Source organism: Bombina bombina, chromosome 3, assembly GCF_027579735.1.
Source record: "Bombina bombina isolate aBomBom1 chromosome 3, aBomBom1.pri, whole genome shotgun sequence".
NCBI classification, from domain to species: domain Eukaryota; kingdom Metazoa; phylum Chordata; class Amphibia; order Anura; family Bombinatoridae; genus Bombina; species Bombina bombina.
In genome coordinates this window covers 1,198,867,320-1,198,894,750 of record NC_069501.1, presented here as the reverse complement: position 1 = coordinate 1,198,894,750, position 27,431 = coordinate 1,198,867,320, and the positions used below count along the sequence as shown (strand labels likewise).

The following is a 27,431-nucleotide window of genomic DNA, read 5'->3' as shown; positions in this document are numbered from 1 at the left end:
ATTGGTTTTGCAGTTAAGGAACTTACCCTTTTAAATGCCTGGTATGTTATCACCTATACTGAAGCCAATTAGGGGGTGAGATTAAAGGGACACTAAAGTTAAAATTAAGCTTTCATGATTCATTTAGAAAATGCATTTTTTTAAATCTATTTTACTTCCATTATCAAATTGTGCATTTTTTATATCCTTTTTTTTTTTACACATTTTCTGAGGCACCAGCTCCTACTGAGTGTGTGCCAGAGGACACAGTGTATAACAATATTGAGCTGTGATTTGTTGGCAACTGTCACATGATACAGGGGGCAGGGAAATGGGAAGAAATTTGACAGAATAAAACATTTACTGCTCATTTGAAATGAAGGGCTATTGCATTATCTTGGTATTATGCATTTGCTGATTATGCAGTTCTTATTTAATGGTCCTTTAAGGAGCTACTAATCAATAACTAAGTAGAATGGAATTCGAAAACAATTTTCAGAGATAAATTACAGGAAAAAGGAGGCAAAATAAACACTGAGGCATCTACTTATCAAGCCGTCAACTTACTTGCATTCGACGGCACCAATACGCTTGCCTAAGATCGCCTAACTTCGCTGCCGCGGACCTGAAAACGTTCTCCAAAGTTACCAAAAAAACTGTCAAAAAGCCGCGCACCAAGTACAGCGTGATGAGCAGCGGACTGTTGTTAACTGACAGTCAGTTTCCCAGCTTTATTGGTATACTGTCACCAAACACCCACACTGTACTACACTGTTTTACTCCTATCCCGCTGCTCACGGACCCCGCCACAACTAAATAAAGTTATCAACCCCTAAACCGCCTCTCCTGGAGCCCATCGCCACTCTAATAAATGTATTAACCCCTATCCTGCCACTCCTGGAGCCCACCACCACTCTAATAAACGTATTAACCACTATCTTGCCGCTCCCGTAGCCCACCGCCACTCTAATAAACGTATTAACCCCTATCCTGTCGCTTTCGGAGCCCACCACCACCTACATAATGTTATTAACCCCTACCCCGCCGCCACCGACATTATACTTATTAAGCCCTAATCTGCCGTCCATAACGTCGCCACCACTATATTAAATTTATTAACCCCTAAACCTAAGTGTAACCCTAACACCCCTAACTTAAATATAATTTAAATAAATCTAAATAAAACCTACTATTAATAACTAAATAATTCCTATTTACAACGAAATACTTCCCTGTGAAATAAACCCTAAGATAGCTACAATATAACTAATAGTTACATTGTAGCTAGCTTAGGATTTATTTTTATTTTACAGACAAGTTTGTATTTATTTTAGCTGGGTAGAATAGTTACTAAATCGTTATTAACTATTTAATAACTACCTAGCTAAAATAAATACAAAAGTACCTGTAAAATAAAACCTAACCTAAGTTATAATAACACCTAACACTACACTATAATTAAATAAATTAACTAAATTAACAACAATTACCTAAATTAAATTAAATTAAATTAGCTAAAGTACAAACCCCCCCCACTAAATTACAGAAAATAATAAACAAATTACAGAAATTTAAACTAATTACACCTAATCTAATAGCCCTAGCAAAATAAAAATAAGCCCCCCCAAAATAATAAAAACCCTAGCCTAAACTAAACTACCAATAGCCCTTAAAAGGGCCTTTTGCGGGGCATTGTCCCAAAGTAATCAGCTCTTTTACCTGTAAAAAAAAAATACAAACAACCCCCCCAACAGAAAAACCCACCACCCACACAAACAACCCCCCAAATAAAATACTAACTAAAAAAACCTAAGCTCCCTATTGCCCTGAAAAGGGCATTTGGATGGGCATTGCCCTTAAAAGGGCAGTTAGCTCTTTTGCGGCCCAAAGCCCTAACCTAAAAAAAAAAAAATCCACCCAATACACCCTTAAAAAACCCTAACACTAACCCCCTGAAGATCAACTTACTGTTCTGAAGACCGGACAACCGGGCCAAAGTCCTCAATGAAGCCGGGAGAAGTCTTCATCCAAGCCGGGCGAAGTGTTCCTCCAGACGGGCAGAAGTCTTCATCCAGACGGCATCTTCTATCTTCATCCATCCGGCGCGGAGCGGCTCCATCTTCAAGACATCAGACGCGGGGCATCCTCTTCCTTCTGACAACTACCGACGAATGAAGGTTCCTTTAAGGGACGTCATCCAAGATGACGTCCCTTAGATTCTGATTGGCTGATAGAGGTTTAAAAATCCTATTGGCTGTTGCAATCAGCCAATAGGACTGAGCTCACATTCTATTGGCTGATTGGATCAGTCAATAGGATGAAAGCTCAATCCTATTGGCTGATTGCAACAGCCAATAGGATTTTTCTACCTTAATTCCGATTGGCTGATAGAATTCTATCAGCCAATCGGAATCTAAAGGACGCCATCTTGGATGACGTCACTTAAAGGAACCTTCATTCGCCGGTAGTCGTCGGAAGGAAGAGGATGCTCTGCGTTGGATGTCTTGAAAATGGAGCCGCTCCACGCCGGATGGATGAAGATAGAAGATGCCGTCTGGATGAAGACTTCTGCGGGCTTGGATGAAGACTTCGGCCTCTTCGTTGAGGACTTCTCCTGGCTTCTTGGAGGATGGATGTCGGATCTTCAAAACTGTAAGTAAATCTTCTGGGGTTAGTGTTAGGATTTATTTAAGGGTTTATTGGGTGGGTTTTAGTTTTAGATTAGGACTTGGGCTGCAATAGAGCTAAATGCCCTTTTAAGGGCAATGTCCATCCAAATGCCCTTTTCAGGGCAATGGGAAGCTTATGTTTTTTTAGTTAGGGTTTTATTTGGGGGGTTGGTTGTGTGGGTGGTGGGTTTTACTGTTGGGGGGTTGTTTGTATTTTTTTTTACAGGTAAAAGAGCTGATTACTTTGGGGCAATGCCCCGCAAAAGGCCCTTTTAAGGGCCATTTGTAGTTTATTGTAGGCTAGGTTTTTTATTTTGGGGGGCTTTTTAATTTTCATAGGGCCCTTAAATGAGGTGTAATTAGTTTAAAGCTTTGATAATTTCTTTTTTATTTTTTGTAACAATGTTTACTTTTTTGCGTAACTTAGTGTTTGTTATTTTTTGTAACTTAGTTTTTTGTAACTTTGTAATTTTTAAGTGTAGAATTAAATAATTTGAGTAGGGTTAGGTGTTTAAATATACAATAAAGTTATTTTAATTTGTAGTTTAATGTAATTTTAGTATAACAGTAAGGTTAGATTAATTATTAATTTATTATAGTTTAATGTAATTTTATTATAATAGTTAGTTTAATATAGTTTAATTTAAATCTAAAGGTAAGTTTAAATTTATTATAAGATAAGGATGAGTTAATATTTAATGTATAGTTAGCGGGTTGTTAGGTTTAGGTATTAATAGGTTAATTTAGTTTATGGCGATGTGGGGGGCTGGCGGTTTAGGGGTTAATACGTTTATTTAGTTGCGGTGGGCTCCGGGAGCGGCGGGATAGGGGTTAATACTTATGCAGGTGGCGGCGGTGTCGGGGCAGCAGATTAGGGGATAATAAGTATAATGTAGGTGGCGGCGGTGTAGGGGCAGCAGATTAGGGGATAATAAATATAATGTAGGTGGCGGCGGTGTAGGGGGCGGCAGATTAGGGGTGTTTAGACTCGGGGTACATGTTAGGGTGTTAGGTGTAAACATAACTTTCATTCTAACATAGGAATCAATGGGATATCTGACAGCAACAAACATGAGCTTTCGCTGCTTTCAGACTCCCATTGATTCCTATGGCATCCGCCGCCTCCAGGGATTGAAAACCAGGTACGCTGGGCCGGAATAGTGCCGAGCGTACCTGGTAGACATTTGTTAACTAGCAAAAGTAGTCAGATAGTGCCAAATTTGCATTCAGAACATCTGTAATGATGTAACCATCAATCTGTGTCGGACTGAGACAGGTGGATCGTATGTTACGTCACAAAATTCTACTTTTGCCAGTCTGTAGGCTTTGATAACTAAGGCGAATCAAGCTCGCCACAATTACGCTGCAGAATTCCAGCGTATTTGTGGTTGACGGCTTGATAAGTAGATGCCTGAATGTAAATATATTTTTTTTTATTTTTATTTTTTCAGGCCAATCATGTGCATTATTATTTCTCAACTGAAATTGTTTACTGTCCTTTAAACTAAAGTGTTGAGCACTATCCAGTACTTTTCATAAAAAAATAAAGAAATTGTCATTAAATAAGATACAGAATTGTTAATGTAAAGATTTCCATATTGAATCTAGTGAGAAGTCTCACAGACTTGTTCGATCTGGTAGCTATAGCTCACAGTTTAAACAAATTCTAATGAATTCATAACAATGTATTTAATGGTATATTTGTATGTCATTATTTATGGAAGAACTGATGCTTACATTGTTCCAAATTAATTTCTGAAATAAAGATTATCCTGTATTTTGAATGTGTAGTGCCTTGTTACAAATTTAGATTTCACACTCACTCTAGCCAGAGAAAGTCATCAAAAAAAGTTTTATTTGCCAACAAAATGCCATTTATTTAATGAAGAAATATGCCATGGAATAACCCCTATGACTTAAAGCAAGCAGAACAACTAGGTATTTTTGAAGAATTAATTTGCGGTTTTACAACATCCGACTCCGAAGGCTGCATTAAATCACTCTCGCTAGCGATTATGTGTTTCACCAGGCATCTGGAAGCTTCATCAATATTTATATTTTCCTGCAAGAAAATAAAAAACAGAGTTTTAAAATTAAGAAAAATAATAATAATATGAAGGTTTATAAATATCATGAAGAAAAATGTACTTTTGAATATAGCTTTTCTGCAAAGCAGTAAATGACAGCAATTAGTTACTAATATATCAATAAATATCTATTTAATTTCTTTACAATAAAAAATAAATAAATTAAAAAACAAGCACCAATTAATGGAACAGACATCTCATTCCCAATCCAGAATTTCCTTAGTTAGTGAGACATATAACGGCATTTAAAATTTACTGGAATGTGAATAGTTTTTATTCTGACATTTAACATTCATGCCTTTTCAACTTATTTATATGGTATATAAACAAAACTCAGATTTGATCCATGAACCCTAACAGCACAAGGTACTAACACTTTCATTAATGCAACCACATCTGGGCATGTTATAGAGTATTCAAAGATTCATTTAATTGTAAAAAGAGGATTCAAAACAAGGGCTGAAGAAGAGAGGGTTTGGGTTTGTTTATTTATGTTGTATTGTGTAACATGGGGTTAAGAGCCTTTTGTATATTTATCCTTTAAGAATATCTATATAAATTAACATTAAAGGGACATTCCAGCCAAAATTGGGACCCACATGGATGCATTTCAGTTTGAATAGAAGCATTTTTGTAATATACATGTATTAGTAAAAATGCTTCTAATAAAAGTTATAGCTGTTTCAAATGTGTATTTAAGTATGCATCGTGCACCAGCATTTTCCAAACAGCACTTGATAGGAGAGCCTAAGGTGCTTGTACCATCTTGTTATGATTTAGTTTGTTAATTGCTGAAATGATACAAGCCACACTTGTAGTCTGAGCAGCAGCAGTATTTAAAATGCTTGTGCACTGAGAATATTTAGCTATGCTTCTCATGCACGTGTAGAGAAAATATTAACACTAAAACAGTGATAACTTTTATTAGAAGCAATTTTGCCAATACATTTATATTGCAAATGTATTTGTTTTCAAAGATTTAATTAATCTATGTGCAGTTCAGTTTTTACTTCAATGTCCCTTTAATGCAGGGATAGGGAACCTTAACCCTCCAGATGTTTCAGAACTACATTTCCCATGATGGTCAACTGGACTTCAGAGTGCCTAAGCATCATGGGTAATGTAGTTCTGAAACATCAGGAGATTCAAGGTTCCCTATCCCTTCTTTAATGGCATAATTGAAGTTCCTAAAAAAAATAATGAATTCTTATTAAAACCTTATACAAATCCCAGGCAATCCTGATTTCCTTACAGTTCTTGCTCTTCTTTTTCCATTTGCTGTAATTTAAAAATGTTTTAGATCTTCATCAGCCAGTGGGTTGGACAATCATGAGGTATCTGCTGAACCTTATTGTAAAGTTCATTGACCATCACTGTACCCATCTTTCTGAGCATATTATTACGGGGTGACCTAGCCATTGACATATATAGTTGCATTAAGAGCCAAACACATTAAATCTCACACATCAAATGAGAACTTATGGCTAAGAGGATAAAATATTTACAACTGCTACAACTGAAACACAATTAAAATATTTGTCAGTGGGCTAGATTCATAAATGCTAACAACGTTATCAAGGTATCTTGTTTTAAAGGCAGAATCATGTTCTAAATTCATTGAGCATGAATCCTTCTATTTTTCTGAGAACATCATTAGTGACTATTCTTGCCATTAATATTTATAGTTGCATCAAGGGCCCAATACATTTATTTTCATACATGAAATGAGAAGTTATTGTGTTTTCAAAACTGTGACAACTTCAGAAACATGCTTAGAACATGTAAATGTTGGTAAGTGAAGAATATTGCCGTCTGTTTTGTTATAGAAAAGTAGTCTTGTTGAATAGAACGAGAGTTAGCTCACAAAGCTTGCAGACAGTGGGCTAGATTATGAGTGGAACGGTATTTTGAGCTCACTTGCGAGCGGTAAAACCTTTAGATTTTTTTTTTTTTGCACTTTGAGATTTGCACCAGTATTACAAAAGTAAAACTTTTCCCCGCTCGCGAACGCAAAATCTCATTCCCCAAATAAGTTGAGAAAAAGTTGAGAAAAAAACAAACACCTACAAGTCGTGCAAACGTGATCGCAGTTATTTAAAACCACAACGTAAGAAAAATATATTGCATATTTCATAATCCAATGTTATGCACGTAGCATAATATGTTCTATTTATTTTTTAAGAGAATTTTAAATATATCTATGATGTTTTTTGCACAAATATATATTTATACCTATATATATATATATATATATATATATATATATATATATATATATATATATATATACACACACACACACACACATGACTATATATAGGTATAGATATATACAGATATATATAGGAATATATATTTAAAAATACATGGAACATATTCCCCTATGTGCTGGGATGGGAAATATTTACAGTAAATACTCAGTATAACACTATTAAATATGAATATTGCATAAACATGATCTTTTACGTTTTCATCTGCTTGACTGCAGACAGCTCCAATATATATATATATACGTGTGTAAATATGTATTTATATTTGTACATAAGTCTGTAAATATATATATATATATATATATATATATATATAAATATATACAGGTAGCCCTCAGTTTACGCTGGGGTTAGGTTCCAGAAGGAATGGTTGTAAATCGAAACCGTTGTAAATTGAAACCCAGTTTACAATGTAAGTCAATGGGAAGTGAGGGAGATTGGTTCCAGGCCCCTCTCAAAATTGTCATAAGTAACATCTAATACATTATTTTTAAAGCTTTGAAATGAAGACTTTAAATGCTAAACAGCATTATAAACCTACTAAAATAATCACACAACACAGAATATATAATTAAACTAAGTTAAATGAACAAAAACATTTGCTAAACAGCATTATAAACCTAATAAAATAATCACACTACACAGACTTAACTTGCATTTTTCTGCAAACAGTTCTTTCTATGCATTCCAATCTGGACTGATTTATAGACAGGAAGAGCTTGTTCCTTTGAAATCTGCTTGATAGCTCAGGTCTGGTTAAAATGATTAATTTCAGCTTGCTTGGCTTTGCTGCAACACAAGCGGACAGCTCCACCTACTGGCTATTTTAATAAATGCACTGCTTCTCAATGCTTTTCAATAGCAGTCACATGACTGTGAAAAAAGGTTGTTATTCTGAAACGGTGTAAATTGAACTGTTGTAAAACGAGGGCCACCTGTATACATACATATACATATATACCGTATACACATACATATAGATATTTAGACGTGTATGTATGCATCTCTATGTTAAAGCCATTTGCAGTACTTTTTTTTCTAACACCTGAGACCTCATTTTTTTAAATAATTTTTATTAGATGGTGTTATTATGAGTGTAACTCTACTTAGTGACCAGATCGATTTTAAATTCTCTGACCAGGGCTATTTTTTACATTTCTGCTGTGTTTGTGTTTAGCTGTAATTTTCCTCTTACTCATTTACTGTACCCACACATATTATATACAGTTTTTCTCGCCATTAAATGGAAGTTCTAAAGATATCATTATTTTTTATCATATCTTATAATTTACTATAAAAAATTGATAAAATGGAAAAAACACACTTTTTCTAACTTTGACTCTCACAATCTGTTACACATCAACCACCAAAAAATACCCATGCTAAATAGTTTCTAAATTTTGTCCTGAGTTTAGAAATACCCAATGTTTACATTTTCTTTGCTTTTTTTGCAAGTTATAGGGCAATAAGTACAAGTAGCACTTTGCTATTTCCAAACCATTTTTTTTCTTCAAAATTAGCAATAGTTACATTGTAACACTGATATCTGTCAGGGATCCCTGAATAACCCTTTACATGTATATATTTTTTTAGTAAACAATCCAAAGTATTGATCTAGGCCATTTTGGTATATTTCATGCCACCATTTCACCACCAAATGCGATCAATTAAAACAAATCGTTAACTTTTTCACAAACTTTAGGTTTCTCATTGAAATTATTTACAAACAGCTTGTGCAATTATGGCACAATTGGTTGCAAATGCTTCTCTGGGATCCCCTTTGTTAAAAAATAGCAGACATATATGGCTTTGGCATTGCTTTTTGGTAACTAGAAGACCGCTAATGCCGCTGTGTACCACACTTGTGTTATACCCAGCAGTGAAGGCGTTAATTAGGTAGCTTGTAGAGTTAATTTTAGCTTTAGTGTAGTGTAGTAGACAACCCAATGTTTACATGTTCTTTGCTTTTTTGCAAGTTATAGGGGAATAAGTACAAGTAGCACTTTGCTATTTCCAAACCATTTTTTTTTTTCAAAATGAGCGATAGTTACATTGTAACACTGACATCTGTCAGGGATCCCTGAATAACCCTTAACATATATATTATTTTTTAGTAGACAACCCAAAGTATTGATCTAGGCCCATTAATGGTATATTTCATGCCACCATTTCACCGCCAAATGTGATCAAATAAAAAAAAATTGTTAACTGTTTCACAATTTTAGTGCAATCATGGCACAAATGGTTGTAACTGCTTCTCTGGTACCACCTTTGTTCAGAAATAGCAGACATATATGGCTTTGTCATTGCTTTTTGGTAATTAGAAGGCCACTAAATGCTGCTGCGCACCACACTTGTATTATGCCCAGCAGTTAAGGGGTTATTTAGGTAGCATGTAGGGTTAATTTTAGCTTTAGTGTAGAGATCAGCCTCCCACATGACAGATCCCACACCCTGATCCCTCCCTGACCCCTCTCCAACAGCTCTCTTCCCTCCCCCACCTCACAATTGTCACCGCCAACTTAAGTACTGGCAGAAAGTCTGCCAGTACTAAAATAAAAAGCATTTTTTATATAGTTATTCTGCAGTGTTGGAACCCCCCCCCTTAGCCCCAACCTCCCTGATCCCCCCAAACAGCTCTCTAACCCTACCCCTTCATTTATTCCCCCCTCTTCCTCCATCCCTTAAACTTTTCTGTAGTGTAGCAGTTCCAGTCCCACTCACTCCCATGCACCCAGGCATGCTCCTGCCACCTGCTACTGGCACAATCATCTGGCCTGACAGGAAGTGGATCAGTGATGGGCCATGTGATGAGAGCAGGATGTGATGTCACTAGTTTGGGGGCAGGGCTTAGGTCCGGTGTCTGTGTCGCAGTTAGTTTAGTACAATCAACCTGACTTGATGTGTATTGCTATGCTCTGCAATAAAATAGAGTTGTGCCATCATTGCTGTGTCCTGCATATGTCCTGCATCTCATGACATGGTGTCAGAAGTTCTGGACTGCGCTTCTGTTCCTGATCGATTGCAATGTCAAAGTTTACCCCACCTGAGCCTTTTGACTTCTCTCAGCCTGCAGCTTGGCCAACATGGCATCAGCGGTTTCAGCGCTTCAGGATTGCTTCCAAACGGAACAAGGAGAGTGGTGAAGTACAAGTTAATTCTCTTTTATACTCTATGGGGAAAGATGTGGAGCCAGTGTTCAATGCTTTTACTTTCCAAGAGGGGGAAGAATTTGACTTTGATATAGTTATGGATAAACTCAGTGCCCACTTTGTGCCCAAAAGAAATGTGATTCATGAGAGAGCTTGTTTTCACAAACGTAATCAGCGTGTGGGAGAATCTGTGGAGTCATTTGTGTGCAGCCTGTATGAACTAGCTGAATTCTGTGAGTTTGGTGTTGCTAAAGAAGAGTAAATCAGAGACAGAATAGTTATTGGGATTGCAGATGCTGAAGTTTCACTGAAGCTGCAGTTAGAGCCTGATTTAACATTAGATGGGGCTATTAGGATGGCCCGCCAGAGTGAACTAGTGAAAAAGCAAAGTGCTGATTTGAGGTCTGAGAGTATTGTGGATGAAGTGCAACAGTCTAGGAAAACTGCTAGTGAAAGGCACAGTGTGAGCGGTAGATCTAAAGTACTGGAAAAGCCTAGAAGTGGATGGGCGCAATATGCCCGATGCACGGGGTGCTACCGTGCTCATGATCAGAGTGTTATATGCCCGGCCAGGGATAAAAGATGCAGAAAATGTAACAGAATGGGCCATTTTGAAGTGGTGTGTAGAACTGAATACATTAAGGAGATGCAGGTGGACGGTGACCAGGAGGGTCAGGAAGTGTCTTTTGTGGGGTCCGTTGTAGAACGGCCAAGCTCAGAGGAAGATTGGAAAGTTACTTTTACTGTAATGGGAGACAAAGTTGATTTTAAGATTGACACAGGAGCAGATATCACTGTAATGTCTTTTGCTGAATTTATGAAACTGCCTCGACAGCCCCAGCTGGCGAAGGTTACTACAAATGTCCATAGTCCTGGTGGCCGCATTGATTGTGCGGGGAAATTTCTTGCCAGCTGTGAGTACAAGCAAAGAAAGTTCACCATGTGGGTGCATGTGATTCGAGGTCAGTGTGTTAACAATTTATTGAGCAGAAAAGCAGCCTGTGACTTGGGCCTCGTGGCCAGAGTGAATGAAATTTCCGAAGATATGTTTGGCGAGTTGGGCCTACTGAATTGCAAACCAGTTCGTATAGCACTTAAAGGTGACGCAGTCCCATACAGTATTTCTACTCCTCGTAGAATTCCGTTCCCACTCATGCCTCAAGTGGAGAAGGAGCTTATGCGTATGAAGTCTATGGGGGTTATTGAAGAGGTTGTTGAAGCGACTGATTGATGTGCCCCCATTGTTCCAGTTGCAAAGAAAAACGGAAAGGTGCGCATCTGTGTGGACCTGAAAAGGTTGAATGAGGCAGTGAAGAGAGAGAGATTTGTGCTGCCGACATTAGAAGATATAGCTCCAAAGTTGGCTGGTGCAAAGTTCTTTTCCACATTAGATGCTTCTAGCAGCTTTTGGCAGATCCCCCTGGATCCAAAGTGCCGCAAACTGACTACCTTTATCACACCGGTAGGTCGGTTCTGCTTCTGCAGACTCCCCTTTGGGATATCCTCCGCTCCTGAAATCTTTCAAAGGGAAATGAGTTCTCTCCTGAGTGACCATGTGGGCACATCGGTCGTCATGGACGACATTCTAGTGTATGGGTCTACAGTGGAGGAGCATGATCAGCGTTTGAGTTGTGTGCTACAGGCTATCAAAGAGTCTGGGCTGAAGCTGAATAAAGAAAAATGTCATTTTAGGAAAACTGAATTATGCTACTTTGGGCATATCATCAACGGCGATGGCATCAAGCCAGACCCCAAGAAAATTCGTGCTATTGAACAGATGAAAAGCCCCTCTGATGTACATGAGCTGAGACAGATATTGAGCCTTGTAAATTACGTGGGCAAGTTTCTTCCAGATTTATCAACAGTTTTACACCCTATCACAGAGTTGCTTAAGAAAGATGTTGCCTGGGTCTGGGGACCTTCACAAGAAAAAGCTTTCCTGCATGCCAAGTCCCTGCTGGGATCTGCCCCAGTGCTGGGGTTCTATGACCCTTCAAAAAAGACTGTGGTTAATGCCGATGCTAGCAGTTATGGGTTGGGGGCTGCACTCCTGCAGCTGAACGAAAATAAACTACAGCCCATCGCCTACTGTTCCCGCACACTGACGGCTGCAGAGTCAAAATACGCTCAAATTGAGAAAGAGTGCCTGGCTGCAGTTTGGGCCTGTGAGCGCTTCCAGCGCTATCTAGTGGGTTTGGAGAAATTTAGTCTGGAAACTGACCACAAACCGCTAGTCCCTCTAATCAACTCTTATGACATTGACAAAACACCCTTGAGATGCCAGAGACTTTTAATGAGACTGCTCAGGTTCAATGTTCAGGCAGTGCATGTGCCGGGGAAACAACTGGTTGTGGCGGATACACTATCCAGGCTCCCGCTGGCTGCTGCTGAAGAATCCTCCACAGAATCGGAAAGTGTATGTTGATTCAGTTCTGGCCTCTAAGTCCATTTCTTCAAGGAAACTGGAAGAGATAAAGAAAGAGACATATTTGGACACAGATCTGCAAGAAGTTATAAGGTACATAAAAGAAGGCTGGCCCGAGAGCCGGGCAGCCTGGATGTCTTTAAATGCTTACCAGCCAGAGAGGTCACAGCTCACGGAGCTGGAGGGGTTGGTGCTGTTCCAAGATCGCATTGTAATTCCTGTCAGCATGAGGAAGGAGATGTTAAACAGGATTCATGATGGCCACTTAGGCATTACAAAGTGCAGAGAAAGGGCAGCTACAGCTGTGTGGTGGCCTGGGATCAGCTCCGACATTGCAAATCACGTTTCTAAATGTGCCTTTTGCCGGGAACGCCGGCCTACTCAGAGAAGGGAGCCCTTGATGTCTACTCCGCTGCCTGCGGGGCCATGGCAGAAAATAGCTGCTGATTTGTGTGAACTGCACGGGAAAAAGTTTCTTGTTGTGATCGACTACTATTCCAGGTATTTGGAAATTGAACACCTAAATGATATCACAAGTCAGGTGGTTATCATTCGCCTGAAGAGCTTGTTCGCCCGCTGGGGCATTCCAATGGAGCTGGTGAGTGATAATGGTATGCAGTTCGCTTCTACAGAGTTCAGTGCTTTCAGCAGGGAATATGATTTTGTACATTCCACATCAAGTCCACATTATCCGCAGGCCAACGGAATGGCTGAAAGGGCAGTTCAAACAACAAAATTCATTCTAAAGCAATCTGAGCCGTACCTAGCCCTCTTGTCATACAGGGCGACGCCCATTCAAGCCACCGGGTTTAGCCCGGCACAGCTGATGCTAGGACGCCAGATTCGCACCACTTTACCCTCAGTGGGTGTCTTCAAGCCGCCTGGCCCTGTTCCTCGGGACGAAGTCCTTAGGAGGGATGAAGAGGCCAAAAAGGGTTATCGTTTCTTCTACGACATTCTTACAGGAACTGAAAGCGGGCCAAAGTGTCAGAATTAAACTGGACAATGAGAAGAAATGGAAGACGCCTGCTACGGTAGTTGGCCGCTCTCCAGAACCAAGGTCTTATACAGTCCTTACTGAGGGAGGGACGGTTACACGCCGTAACCGAAGACATCTTCAGCCTGTACCTGAGAGTCTGGAACTGGATGCCTCAGTACCACCGCCTGTGGGATCCCCTGTTCTAAGAGAGGTGCCTTCCCCTCAGCAAGATCACAGTGGGGATATGTCTTTGCCTCCAGTAGACTCTAATTCACCACCTTCTGTATCAGAGGACAGTTCATGCAAAGTTACATGAAGCGGAAGAGTGGTGAAACTTCCGGCCCGATATAGGGACTGTCTTTAGCTAGAACAGTGACCGGACGTATGGGCAGAATAATCCCATGGTCACTGTGGACTAGGGTAGTCTACCCCGATGTCCAAGTCAGGATGTAATTTATTTGTTTATGTTTTCTAACCTATTTGTTCATATAATGTTCTAAAAAAAAAAAATGTTGTTGTATACTCTGTTCGAATACCTTGTTATTTGTTATATGTAAATGTATGCTTCGCCTTTGAAAAAGGGGAAGATGTGATGAGAGCAGGATGTGATGTCACTAGTTTGGGGGCGGGCTTAGGTCCGGTGTCTGTGTCGCAGTTAGTTTAGTACAATCAACCTGACTAGATGTGTATTGCTATGCTCTGCAATAAAATAGAGTTGTACCATCATTGCTGTGTCCTGCATATGTCCTGCATCTCATGACAGGCCACCCTCCCGCCTCCCTGCTAAGGCTCCCACCCACCAACGATCGGCACCATCGCTGGCCAAAGCAGAGAGGGTCACAGAGTGGCTCTCTCTGCATTGGTGGCTAAAAAAGGGTATTGCAGGATGCCTCAGCACTTGAAACCCCAGAGGACGTGCCAGGCACTTCCTTCGTCATTAACTGACACATTTTGGAGCACGTGTCTGGAAAGTGCTTGGTTGTTAAGGGGTTAAATGTATTTTTGTATGTGTTTTGTGACACTTTCTTGATTTGGAACAGTTAACTATTGCTCTGAAGTAACGGTAATCATTCTAGCATAAATCGTAATTGTGCTCACACATTCGCATTTACTTTCAACTTGTAATAGAAGCAAAATTTTACTTGGACGCAAACGGCCACGAAAAAAACAATATTGCTTGTGTGCAAATGATAGCGATCCACTCTCGGGGCATGATCTGTTTTTTTTTCAGCTAAACATCAGCTAAGCAGGCAGAATTCATAGACTCCTACACCAGTGAAGTATAACTTCTTGCCATCATGTCTTGCAATATCAAAGCTGACAAAGTTATCTCGTGCATGTTTTTCTTTTCTGCATGTTACAGTGCAAGTATTTTTTTTTCCTGTTTGCGGAGAGAAATTAGTGGTTGCAAGATAGATGTAATCCTATTAATTTTATCTAATTGACTGATATAAAATTAATTATAGCAGAGCTGAACTTGTGTCTTTGATGAAAGTCAGGTACAAATCATTTCGAACTTCCGCAACATCACGACTCAAAAAATGCACACGTTTATTCAGCTAAAAATCTGTTTCAGGCCTAGGTGCAATTGAGGCCAGGATTTTTTGTTTTGTTTGTTTTTAGTCTGTGATAAAAGCATCAGTCCCATAGTGGATGTGAAATAAAAGGTTTGATCATTGTTTCATACTTGCATTAATGGGACAGTCAACACCAGAATTTTTGCATAACCAACACAGTTATAATAATACACTTTTTACCTCTGTGATTACCTTGTACCTAAGACTCTGTAAACTGCCCCCTTATTTCAGTTCTTTTGACAGACTTGCATTTTAGCCAATCAGTGCTCACTCCTAGGTAACTTCACGTGCGTGAGCTCAATGCTATCTATTTAAAACACATGAACTAATGCCCTCTAGTGGTGAAAAACTGTCAATATGCTTTCAGATTAGAGGTGGCCTTCAAGGTCTAAGAAATTAGCATACAAACCTCTTAGGTTTAGCTTTTAACTAAGAATACCAAGAGAAAAGCAAATTTGGTGATAAAAGTAAGTTGTAAAAAATGACATGCCCTATTTAAATCATAAACTTTTTTTGGACTTGACTGTCCCTTTAAGTTATGAAAAACGTATTTGTCATTTATACTGCTGTACACCTTGAGATATTTATATAAAAGGTTTAGCTATGCATAATAAAGGAACGTTGTATACAATATAATTTCATTATTTATGTTGTGCCATTTCATGTACGTTAGGTCTGAAATTTGAGGATTATCTAATTCTCAAAACTTGAAATGCACACAGAAGACTACTCAAGGCTAAACCTGCTACACATATTTTCCTATTTGGATTTAACTGATAACAACTGCAAATAAATGCATTTAGACTAACTGTATAACAGTGGTTAGCCTTGTTGCCTTCAAACTAAAGCCCAGATTGACTCCTCCAAAATAAGGAAAATGGTGGAGTTTAACTACTGAAAAATAATAGCAATACTTTTTTTTATTAAAAAGCCTTTAGACTTGGCTAATATATTATTTCAAAGCAACACAACAGATATGTAATTACAAGGTGGTTAATGTCCCTTTAAAGATAATGGATAAATAGTACACAGTGAAAGTTCAGAACTATACTGGGTACAAATTAATATTAAATACTAAAATAATATTTTACTCAGATTTATGATTTTAGTAGGTAATATTTATTCCAGATTACATCTTCATAAGGGGGATAAATATGTAGAAAGTCCAAAGCTATCGTCTTCCTTTGTGTATGTTGAGAAAAAAAAAAGGAGAAATAAATGTGATTAGGCTTAGATTTAATAAAGCTCATTCATAAAACTAAAATCTCTCTGAAAAAACTTGCAACGACATGGCAACTGGAAAATTGAGGCATTAAAAGAGATTTTTGACTTTCACTCCTCACAACTATGAGTTGGGAGATCGGCACCTTTACAATCAATGGAGCTGCCTCTGTCTAGAAACTTTTGATGACATCGGCCTCTAGTTATTAAGGTCTGTCGGACCTGATCCAACAGTGTGGATCAGGTCCGACAGACCTCGCTGAATACTGTAATGAATATATCATAATGGTTTGTTCCAGTTGTTGCTGATTATATTTGTTGCAGTTCATATATTCTAACACTAGGGACAAGCATGAGGTATAACAGTGAAATGGGTGTGTTATCTTCAGTTAATAAAAAGTTCTTGAAGTTGAACAATGGTGCTTTAATGAGTTCTGTGCATTCTATAACAGGAGATCTTTACATGGTGTCAGAAGTAAACAGATTTATTTAAGTTTGATTGTCATGGCTGCAAGCAGACAGCAAGTGCCTCCTATGGACTTTGATAAAGGCAATGTATGTGAGCACTGGACAAGATGGAGAGAGCTCATGGAATTATTATTTGCTGGCCCTGATGCTGACAAGTGGACACAGGAGCAGAAGGCTGCACAGTTTCTCATTTGCATTGGAGAGAAAGGCAGAGATATTTGCAGATCATGGAGTGCAAGTGGAACTGTATCTGCTGAAGGTAAAAAGGATCCCAATGTGTTATTTGAGAAGTTTGAGGCATACTGTAATCCTAAGTAAAACATAACTGTACAGAGAAAAGTGTTTTATGAAAGACATCAGGGTAAAACAGAATCTATAGATGAGTGGGTCACACAGCTACATCTCATAGCTAAAGACTGTGCCTTTCAGGACTGTGAGGATATGATAAAAGATAGAATTGTGAGGGCATCAAATTCTAAAGAAGTACTGGAAAAATTACTGCTAGAAGAGGATCTAACCATAAACTCTGCAATAAAAATAGCTAGAGCATATGAAACATCCAGAGCTCACATGCAGTTAATTCATAGTGACACAGAAGTCTTACACATGGTGCAAAGGAAAAGTGAAAGTATTAATCTGATTCATAGCAGAAAAGCAAATAATAACATGCAGGATTGCTCTTTACAGAAGCTGTACTAAATGTGGTACAAAACACACTAAGAATACACAGTGTCCAGCACAGGGAAAAATATGCTACAAATGTCAGAAAAACAACCATTTTGCCAGGGTGTGCAGAAACAACACTATAAAGTATAGGAAGTCAGTGAATCAAGTGGAGCAAGATGAAAATGAAACTGATAGTGACATTGATCAAAGTACAATATTTCTAGATATGGTGGATAAAACAAATGTAGAACAAGATGAAGTATATGTTGAGATTCTTGTGAGCACACTAAACATACCAATTAAATTCAAGATTGATACAGGAGCACAAGTAAATTGCATTCCTGCTAGCACATATTATGAAAAACTGGCAAACATATGTGAGCTTGAAAAGTCTGGTCTGTCAAAACTTGTTGGTTATGGAGGACACCGGCTACATGTACTGGGAAAGTGCTCATATCAATGCATGTTACAAAACAAAAAACTTAATTTTGAATTTTATGTTATAGACACCCCAGCAAAGCCTGTTTTAGGGTTAAGTGCCTGCAAACAGCTAAATCTTATAAAAATAACCATGACTGTTGATCAGTATAACAAAGGTTTATCTAAGCAACAAGTTGAGGAACTATTTTCAGATGTGTTTCAAGGGCTAGGTTGTTTGCCTGGTGAATGCAGCATTAAACTAAAACCAGATGCACATCCAGTAATTCATTCACCAAGAAGGATTCCAATTGCCATAAAAGACAAACTCAAAGAGGAACTGGATCGCATGGTAAATTTAGGAGTGCTGAAAAAAGTAGATGAGCCCATCAAGAATATGCATTGATCCAAGAGATTTAAACAGAGAAATCATGCGAGAACACTACAGTTTTACCAACTCTAGATGACATCACACACAAGTTAGCACATGCAAAATTCTTCAGTGTATTAGATACTCAGTCAGGATATTGGCAGCTCAAATTAGATGAACAGAGCAGCAGGCTCACCACTTTTAATTCACCATTTGGAAGATGGCGCTTTACTAGAGTTCCCTTTGGTATTGCCTCAGCACAAGAAATATTTCAGAAAAAAAGCACATGAAACAATTGCAGGCCTTCATGGTGTAGATGTAATCATAGATTATCTTCTGGTATATGGATCTACACGGAAAGAACATGATCAAAATCTGTGTGCACTATTGAAATGGTGTCGAGAGAGAAACATGAAGTTAAACCCAGGTAAAATGCAAATCGGTGTTACCCAAGTTAAATATTTTGGTCACATTCTGTCACAGGATGGGCTAAAAGCAGACCCAGAGAAAATAGCAGGAATACAACATCTGGATCCTCCTACCTCTAAGAATGAATTAGAAACCATTTTGGGTATGTTTAATTATCTGTCAAGGTTTGTTTCAGGACTAGCAGAAGCTACAGCTCCACTAAGAGAACTACTCCAAAAGGATGCACTATGGAGCTGGAATGACTCAATAAATAATGTTTTTGAAGATGTCAAAGGTCTTATTGTGCGTTCATCGGAAACTGGATTACAATATTTTGACCCCAAGAAGGAGGTAACAATACAGGTTGATGCCTCTCAGTTCGGTTTAGGAGCAGTCCTAATGCAGGAAGGCAAGCCTGTTGCATATGCTTCCAGATCAATGACTCCTACGCAACGCAACTATGCCCAAATAGAAAAAGAAATGTTGGCCATTGTAATTGGTTGTGAAAAGTTTCATCAATACATCTATGGGCAGAAAGTCACAGTTGAGACTGATCATAAACCACTTATGAGCATCATGGAAAAACCACTTGTGTCCGCTCCACCAAGGCTGCAAAGAATGATCCTAAGAATACAAAAATATGATATGCATGTAGTATATGTACCTGGCAATAGAATTCCAGTAGCTGATATGCTTTCAAGGACATTTAAGCCTGGACAAGATGAAAGAGAGGAAAGGGACTTGGAAGAGCATGTGCACTCTGTACTTTCACAATTACCTGCTACTGATGAGAAACTTAAAGAAATACAACTAGCAACAGAAAGGGATGCAACTATGGCCAATTTGGCTACAATAGAAAGGCAAGGATGGCCAAACTCAAAAGCCAAAGTGAATGTTGACTTAAAACCATACTGGAATGTAAGAAAAGAACTGTCAATAATTGATGGGATTGTTTTAAAAGGGGAGAGAATTGTGGTTCCCCCGGAGCTCAGGAAAGAAATAATAAGAAAACTGCATATAGGGCATTTTGGAATAGCCTTGTGTAAAAGACGTGCTAGGGATCTCTTATATTGGCCTGGAATGAATTCACAGATTGAAGACATGGTCAATAATTGTGCAAGATGTCAAGAAAATCAAAGAGCAAACCAAAAGGAGCCAATGGTAACAAGAGTACAGCCAGAGAGAGCTTGGCAAAGAATTGCATCAGACCTATTTACATGGAACCATAACAACTATCTTATAATGGTAGACTACTACAGTTGTTACTTTGAAATAGTTCAACTAAGAGACACTAAGTCTAGTGCAGTGATAAATGTCATTAAATCTGTCTTGGCAAGACATGGCATATGTGATGAGTTAATATCAGATAATGGTCCTCAGTACTCCTCAATGGAATTCGCAAACTTTGCAAAAGAATGGGGTTTCAAACACACATTGTCCAGCCCACATTACCCACAGTCAAATGGCTTAGCTGAAAAATATGTACAAATTGCAAAGAACATTTTGGAAAAAGCAGCCCAAATTAATCAAGATCCATACCTGTGTATTCTAAACTACCGTAACACCCCAATAGATGGAATTGCATCACCATCACAATTACTAATGAGTAGACGTTTGAAATCAGTTTTGCCTTCAACACCTACACAACTTGCCTCCAAAGTACAGAATCCTGAAATGGTTAAACAGCGAGTGGAAACATTAAAAAACAGGCAGAAATAGTACTATGATCGTGGGTCTAAATTTCTAAAACCTTGTGAGCTTGGCGATAGGGTAACGATGCAAAATTTAGAAGGAAGGTGGAAACCTGCAGTGGTAACCAAAGTAACAAGTGCACCACGCTCATACATTGTCCACACCGAGAATGGCAAATATTACCGGCGCAACAGAGTACATCTGCGTCATAACAGAGGTACAAATACAGGAGTTACAAATATTCCAGATGCAGTGCTTCATGTACCACCAAGGATGTTACATAGTGATATAAATGAGACTCTAAGCTCAACTTATGCTTCACATGTGGACATACAGGAGGGACAATTACTGAGTACAACACCAACCACACAACTCTCTGATCACAGCTCCAATGTGATTCTTCCTAGCACAACAGAAACAGCACAAGTTGAGCCACCCAGTAGATTCTCAAGATATAGACGGAGAATCAAGCCAAAGTATTGGGAAGATTATGACACTACATAACTGTGTGCTTTGTTTGTTTGTTTGTTTTTGTGCTTGTGGTTTTTTTTGGGTTTTTTTTTAAAATGTATATTCCTTTATATCTAATATATATTGTTTTATTTTTTATTTATTTTTAAGAAGGGAGATGTAATGAATATATCATAATGGTTTGTTCCAGTTGTTGCTGTTTATATTTGTTGCAGTTCATATATTCTAACACTAGGGACAAGCATGAGGTATAACAGTGAAATGGGTGTGTTATCTTCAGTTAATAAAAAGTTCTTGAAGTTGAAAAATGGTGCCTTAATGAGTTATGTGCATTCTATAACAGGAGATCTTTACAAATACGGCGAGCAATACGCTCGCCATATTCAGCATTGCACCAGCAGCTCACAAGAGCTGCTGGTGCAACACCGCCCCCTGCAAACTTGCGGCCAATGGGCCACCAGCAGGGGGGTGTCAATCAACCCGATCGTACTCGATCGGGTTGATTTCCAGTGATGTCTGTCCGCCTGATCAGAGCAGGCGGACAGGTTATGGAGCAGCGGTCTTTGTGACCGCTGCTTCATAACTGCTATTTCTCGCGAGCCTGCAGGCCATTCGTTGCTTGATACATATGCCCCATAGAATGAGTTCCACTGTGAATAACATTGGCATCAAAAAGACACCTTCAAAAAACAAAGATAAAAAAAACCTTCTATAAAACAGTCACGACTGTGAGTTGAGGAACTTGCCAGGGACAATAGAGCCTTTATGAAAAAACAGAGCCACGCTCCTAAAATGTCCAGGAATGCCCACGGCCAGCCCCTTGATAGCTTCTGTGATGTTTTTGAAATGGTTCTTTTTCTATAAAGTGAGACTAATTTACCCTAATAAAACAGACACTCAAATATTTTACAATTACGAACATTTATAAAACCTATTTTGCAAGCGTGCCCCTTAAGTATTGCAGGTGTCATTTTTTTTTACATACACTAGCAGTTATTTTTTAATGTGTGGGATAAAATGTATTGGGGCACCTAATACAACTGTATATGTTAATGTCAGGAATAATGCTAAGAAAGCGCTAGAAAAATCATTTCTAATCATTTGCAATCATTTTAGTGATGTCAAGCAGACATGATTCTCTATAGATTATGTCTATTTCCACTCCCCCCTGTGAAGTAAATTGGAAAGTTGTTTAAAATTGCATGCTCTATCAGAATCATGAAAGTTTAATTTTGACTTGTGTTCCTTTAAGAATGTATAGATTATAGCATGTCTCTTTTATCTTGTGCATCTATATAGCCTATGCCCCTAATGTTATCATACATTCTAACTCTTCTTACATAATTGTTGATGTGCGCAAGCTTTTCACCGCTGGTATATGTTACATTTTCTATATATTGTTCTTTAATATTATCAACAAATGCTTTTCAGTTCAGTTTATATCAAATACCTTTTTGTTTACCCAGATATCAACACTTTGCAAAATTCTTTAACAAGATGTATTTTACTGTCACTGAATGCAGACATACTACTATATGCTTATATGCTGTCATAAGTCCCAGCATGCAATGTAATGTTTTATCAGGTCTAGACAAGATGTACAAATTGCCTAAAGATCCATTGTTTATGTTTTTATTTTTTAATGATAACATTCTACATTACCATGCGAAGAAAGCAATCAGCTATTCACACTGAGGATACAATTCAACAGCAGGTGGAACATTGTTAAATAGTAGAAAAATAGTTTTTTTTTTTTTATCTATTTGGGCAGAACATAAAATATAACAGCTTCTTGGTTCTCAGACATTGTTGGATAAACCTTCTTTCCTTTAACATTCTAGAATACTGCAAAATACATCATTCAGCAGTGCCACAGTTTAGATAATATGGAAAGTTCTGTATATTGAAACTCCAAACAGAAGTGATGACTTTGAGAACTGCAGCATAACTGCAATATTGTGATCAACCCTATAGTAACCAAGAGTCAACAATGCAAATATTTAATTATCTAACTAAATATGTTATTATAACCTCAAAAAGTCCCTTTAACCCACATATATTTGATTTACCTAGTTGTAGGCATGGTTAACATTTAAAGGGGCATAAAATACTGTGGGCCAGATTACAATGGAGCGTTAATTTATTGTGTGTGCCCGTAAAGAGGCAAATTCGCCTGTTTCCAGGCATGAAAAATAACCAGCCAAGTTTCTGGTTATTGCTAGCACAAGCTCACGGTAACAATTAGCTCTCAGAAAATGAACCAGAGATCAGATCTCTGGATAAATTTCTAAATGTCCCAAAATTTGCCCCAAAATTAAGAGTCTTTTAGTTTTTTTATTAGAAAAATGTAGCATTTAAAAGTGGCGGTTGTTGGGTATTAAATAAAAAAAACGGCACTGAAAAGTGCCCTTACATTGCGGTCTATGTGAACTGTGTGTTCCCTGTAAATATATAAATGTATATGCTTAAATACATATATATTTATGTGTTAATATGTGTAATAGGTTCTCATGCCATGTCTGAAGGCATAAGAACGAGGCTCCAATTGGAGTCTATAAAAGCGCGCTCTCTGGAGATCACATTCCCATTGCACCTAACTTGCAATACCAGTGCACAAATAGGAGCGCAAATATTTATTTTGCACTCCACTTGTAATCTGGCCCTGCAATCACAAAACTTTTCTGGTCTTCCAATGAAATTAACCAACCAAGTGTGAAAAATGTATCTGAATTCATTAACACATTGTTTGCTGCAATAGTTTTTCAATTGTCTGACTACCCACACTAGTTGCCTTGTTTGGAGTATATAAGGCTGGACTATACAAGGCTGGCAAATATCTTGTTAGGAAAACTTGCATTCACCTAGATTACAAGTTGTGTGCTAAACCGGGTACATAAAGAACGCAAAAAAATGAGCGTTATCGCACTTTCCATAGCGCTGCCATTATAAGTTACTGAAAAACATCCTTGTGCTGTGCATTATGTTGCGATAAGCTACATACCGCACAAAAGCCAAGGGCTGAGTTTACGTGCTCATGCATGCTTTCCCCCATAGACATCAATGGGGAGAAAGTGTTATAAAAAAACTAACACCTGCGATCGTGAAATGGAGATCACTGTAACGCAACCCCATTGATGTCTATGGGGAAAATAAAGTTTGATTTAAACCTAACACCCTAACATAAACCCCTAGTCTAAACACCCCTAACCCGTCACCCCCGACATCGCCGACACTAAATAAAATGATTAACCCCTAAACCGCTGGCCCCCACATCGGTACTAATAAACTAAACCTATTAACCCCTAAACCACCACCACCCCCACATCGGTACTAATAAACTAAACTTATTAACCCCTAAAATGCCAGCCCCCCACATCAGTACTAATAAAATAAACCTATTAACCCCAAAACACCAGCCCCCCACATCGCAACACACTAAATTAAACTATTAACCCCTAAACCTATTACACCCCTAATTTTAAATTAAACTTACAATATAACTATCTTTAAATAAATAAAAACTTTCCTGTGAAATTAAAAAACCCTAAGTTTAAACTATAAATTAAACTAACATTACTATTTTAAATAAATGAAAACGAAAAAAAAAAAAACCTAACATTACAATATTATAAAATCCTAACACTACGAATAAAAATTAAAAAACTAACATTACAAAAAATAATAAACACTAACAATACAAAAAATAAAAAAAACTAGGATTACAAAAAATAATAAACGAAATTTTCCAAAATAATAAATATTACACCTTATCTAAAAGCCGTATAAAAACAAAAAAGCCCCCCCAAAATAAAAATACCCCAACCTAACAATAAACTACCAATAGCCCTTAAAAGTGCCTTTTGTTGGGCATTGCCCTAAGTTAAACAGCTCTTTTACCTAAAAATTACAAAGTCCCCCTAACAGTAAGCCCCCCACCCAACCAATCCCCCCAAACTAAGTCTAAAAAAACCTAAGCTACCCATTGGCCCTAAAGGGGCATTTGAATGGGCACTCAGCTCTTTCACTGCCCATCCCTAATCTTAAAAAAAAACACCCCAAAAAAAACCTAACACTAACCCCAGAAAATCTACTCATGGTTCCCAAAGTCCGGACATCCATCTTCATCCAGGCGGCAAAAAGTATTCATCCAGGCGGTGACATCTTGATCCATCGTGGGGGCATCTTCTTTCTTCATCCTGGTGGCATGGAGCCGTGGAGGTGCGGATCATCTTTGCCGGTGGAGCAGACAGCCAGCGTAGAGGATCCTCTTCATACTTTCACCGCTGTACACTGAAGCTTGAATGCAATGTACCCATTTAAAAATGGGGTACCTTGCATTCCTATTGGCTGGCATTTTCAAATAGGATGAGAGCTACTGAAATCCTATTGGCTGATTTGAACATTTGGAAATGTCAGCCAATAGGAATGCAAGGTACCCCATATTTACGGGTACCTTGCATTCAAGCTTCAGTGTACGGCAGTGACCGTATGAAGAGGATCCTCCACGCTGAATGTCCGTGAAGCAGGCAAAGATGCTCTGCGCCACCGGAATGAAGAAAGAAGATGCGTTACAGCCTGCCCAAACAACTTGTAATACGACACTATGTAAAATCCCGCACTCAAACATAATTTTTTGAGTGCGGAATGGATTGTTGCATTACAGGCTAAAACGCTTGCGGTATAGCTATACTGACGCGACTTGTAATACAGGAGACCTGCCATTCCACGCACAATTGCCAATTTTTCAGCTGTATAGCCGTACCGCACCATGACGCAAAACTTGTAATTTAGCCGATTGTTTGCAGTTCCTTATCAGATAACCTCTTCTGAGGTTAATTAGGGACAGATATGTGGCAGGGATATACTTGTGAAATCTACAGAGTACACTTTCAATTTTCAAAATACCAAAAATTCCACATTCTCAGAGTTAAATTAACAGAAATGGTGATAAATAAATCATAAAAACATATTGTGTAAAGTTTTTTTCCTATGCATAATTAAACATTTTTTATTTCACATCCCTTTTAGTAACGAAAACTGTTTTGTATAGCTTGTTAAAATCCAAAATTATGTTTATTTCAAAATAAACAAAAAAAGCCCAATTACATTATTTTAGATGCTGGACACAAGAGCAGATTTTTTTTTTAAATAAAAGGTGAATTTCTCTAGTTGGATTGCGGCTGTATAGTGATAGACAATTATGGCAGCGGAGTTGATAGGAATTACATTTACATTTGAACTCCAAAGGGGTTTAGAGCAGATGGTCACACAAACCTGATAAGCTCTGGCAATAATCTTACATACCAACTTGGTGGAGTCAGTGGCTGGTATTTATGATATGCCCAGCTTGCCTTGTACAGCTTGACACGGCTGACTGGCATTCAGCTTTCTGTAGGCAACAAGCTAGTCATCTTTGTTCTTATTAATATTGAACAGCAAAGACAAACAGTTTGGTTACAGAGACATGGAAAAATAATTAAACTTTAATGATTTGGATAGAGTGTGTTATTAAAAAAATAATACTAATAAAATATCTATCTATCTATCTATCTATCTAAAAACTCAAATCTACATCAGTTATGTGGGTTAAAGGTTGCTTTCTATGATTAGCATACTTAAAAATCAGACTTGCAAAGTATCTGAAATCATTTGGCAACATATAGGAAACAGAGAAAAAAACCTAAGTAGACAAGATATAAACCTGACGTAATTAAATCACACTGACCCCTGGGCAAAGATTTTGACAAAGCACCCCCATTTCAACTGTGCCCTTTCTGGCTGTCTGAAATCAGTAAAAGCTGAGGAAGCAGTCTCACAGGAGCTGCTTCTCTGTGATTAGGAGTCATCCTTCCCCTTGGTTAGTCCACCCCACAGGTGACAAGTTTTTATGTACGGCCAAACTGTGACGGCCATCTTGGAAATTGTGCCACCATATTTGTAAAGACAAATACATACATTTTCCTTACACTGTAAGGGGCCTATTTATTAATGTGCGAGCGGACATGATCCGATATTGTGGATCATGTCTGCTGCACATCGATAAATGCCGGCAGCATACGCTGTCGCCATTTATCATTGCACAAGAACTGCTGGTGCAATGCCGCCCCCTGCAGATTCTCAGAAATCAACCGCTAGCAGGGGGTGTCAATCAACCTGATTGTATTCAATTGGGTTGATTTCTGGCGATGTCTGTCCGCCGCCTCAGAGCAGGTGGAAGGTTATGGAGTAGTGTTCTTTAAAAGGCTCGCCAGAAACACGGGGCATCAAGCTCCATACAGAGCTTGATAAATATGTCCCTAAGTCTTGTTTTGCATGGGGGCACACAAAAGGTCCAGGCATGAGGCAAGTGGAACCTGGGCTCCACCAACCCCCTGTAGCAAAAACAATGCTGATTACAAGGCCAGAAGGCCCCCCCCCCAGAAGTGTGGGCTCAGCCTCAACTAACGCTTCTAAGACCACTGTAGTTATGCCCATAGTGACAGAAATAAATCAAGCTCTGGTTTTTCTTCTTTCATAATTCTTTCATAATTCAGTAAATCTATCTTTGTGAAGCTCAAATTACAAAATGGAATAATACATT

General features: G+C 38.4%; 1 protein-coding gene across 1 annotated transcript in view; it reads right to left on the bottom strand.

The window, feature by feature from the left end:
* Positions 1-4,499: 4,499 nt before the first annotated feature.
* RAB38 (RAB38, member RAS oncogene family) overlaps positions 4,500-27,431 on the bottom strand; it is a 188,679-nt gene continuing 165,747 nt past the window's right edge. Inside the window, exon 3 of the mRNA XM_053705073.1 lies at positions 4,500-4,710. Coding sequence (XP_053561048.1) covers positions 4,558-4,710 — 153 coding nt within the window. The 3' untranslated portion in view covers positions 4,500-4,557. The remainder of the gene's footprint in view (positions 4,711-27,431) is intronic.